Here is a 598-nt window from a genome sequence, read left to right as displayed (position 1 = left end):
CATATCTCATAAGTTAGTATACAATGAGAATGCATGTGTATGACACCCTGAAGCAAAGTACCAGAGCTGCATTCTTTTAACACGCAATGCGTGCAACTAGATTGTCACCAAGATGTCTGTTCAGATGTTATTCTTCATGAATATATCTAGAATGACCAATCAATCATCCCACCCACTTACAGGTTATACAATAACAGAGACTGAAACCTGAGAGACTGCTTCGCACGCGAGGACTGGTGCAAGCTTATAAGAGCGGCTCATTGTAAAGCTAAAGGCTTCTCTCCTCTGTCCTGGTGCACAATTAGAGACTGCAGGCAACGAGAAATGGGTGAGAAATTTATACTCTTATGTATGTATTTTAATTTGTTTAAATAATTTAATCAGCCGTTTAGTGTTTTACTGTAAAGAATTGATTATAGCATTTTGTATAGTAATAGTTTATAGTGATAGTTCACCCAAAAATACAAATTCTGTCATTTATTCAACGAAACCGGTATGACTTTATTCTACACAAAAGAAGACATTTTGAAGAATGTTGGTAACCAGTCAGTTTTGGTGACCATTGACTTCCATTTTATTGACCAAAAAAAAAAAAAAA

The 598-nt window shown here is 35.5% G+C and overlaps 1 protein-coding gene across 1 annotated transcript in view; it reads left to right on the top strand.

The window, feature by feature from the left end:
- The window catches only part of nqo1 (NAD(P)H dehydrogenase, quinone 1), an 11,857-nt gene that overhangs the window by 6,143 nt on the left and 5,116 nt on the right, over positions 1-598 (top strand). The window contains exon 2 of the mRNA XM_016245858.1: positions 183-328. Coding sequence (XP_016101344.1) covers positions 325-328 — 4 coding nt within the window. The 5' untranslated portion in view covers positions 183-324. The remainder of the gene's footprint in view (positions 1-182; positions 329-598) is intronic.

Source organism: Sinocyclocheilus grahami, unplaced genomic scaffold (genome assembly GCF_001515645.1).
Source record: "Sinocyclocheilus grahami isolate Dianchi unplaced genomic scaffold, SAMN03320097.WGS_v1.1 scaffold772.1, whole genome shotgun sequence".
NCBI lineage: Eukaryota > Metazoa > Chordata > Actinopteri > Cypriniformes > Cyprinidae > Sinocyclocheilus > Sinocyclocheilus grahami.
Note: the sequence above shows the minus strand (reverse complement) of the source record. Positions and strands in the feature narration are given on the sequence as shown.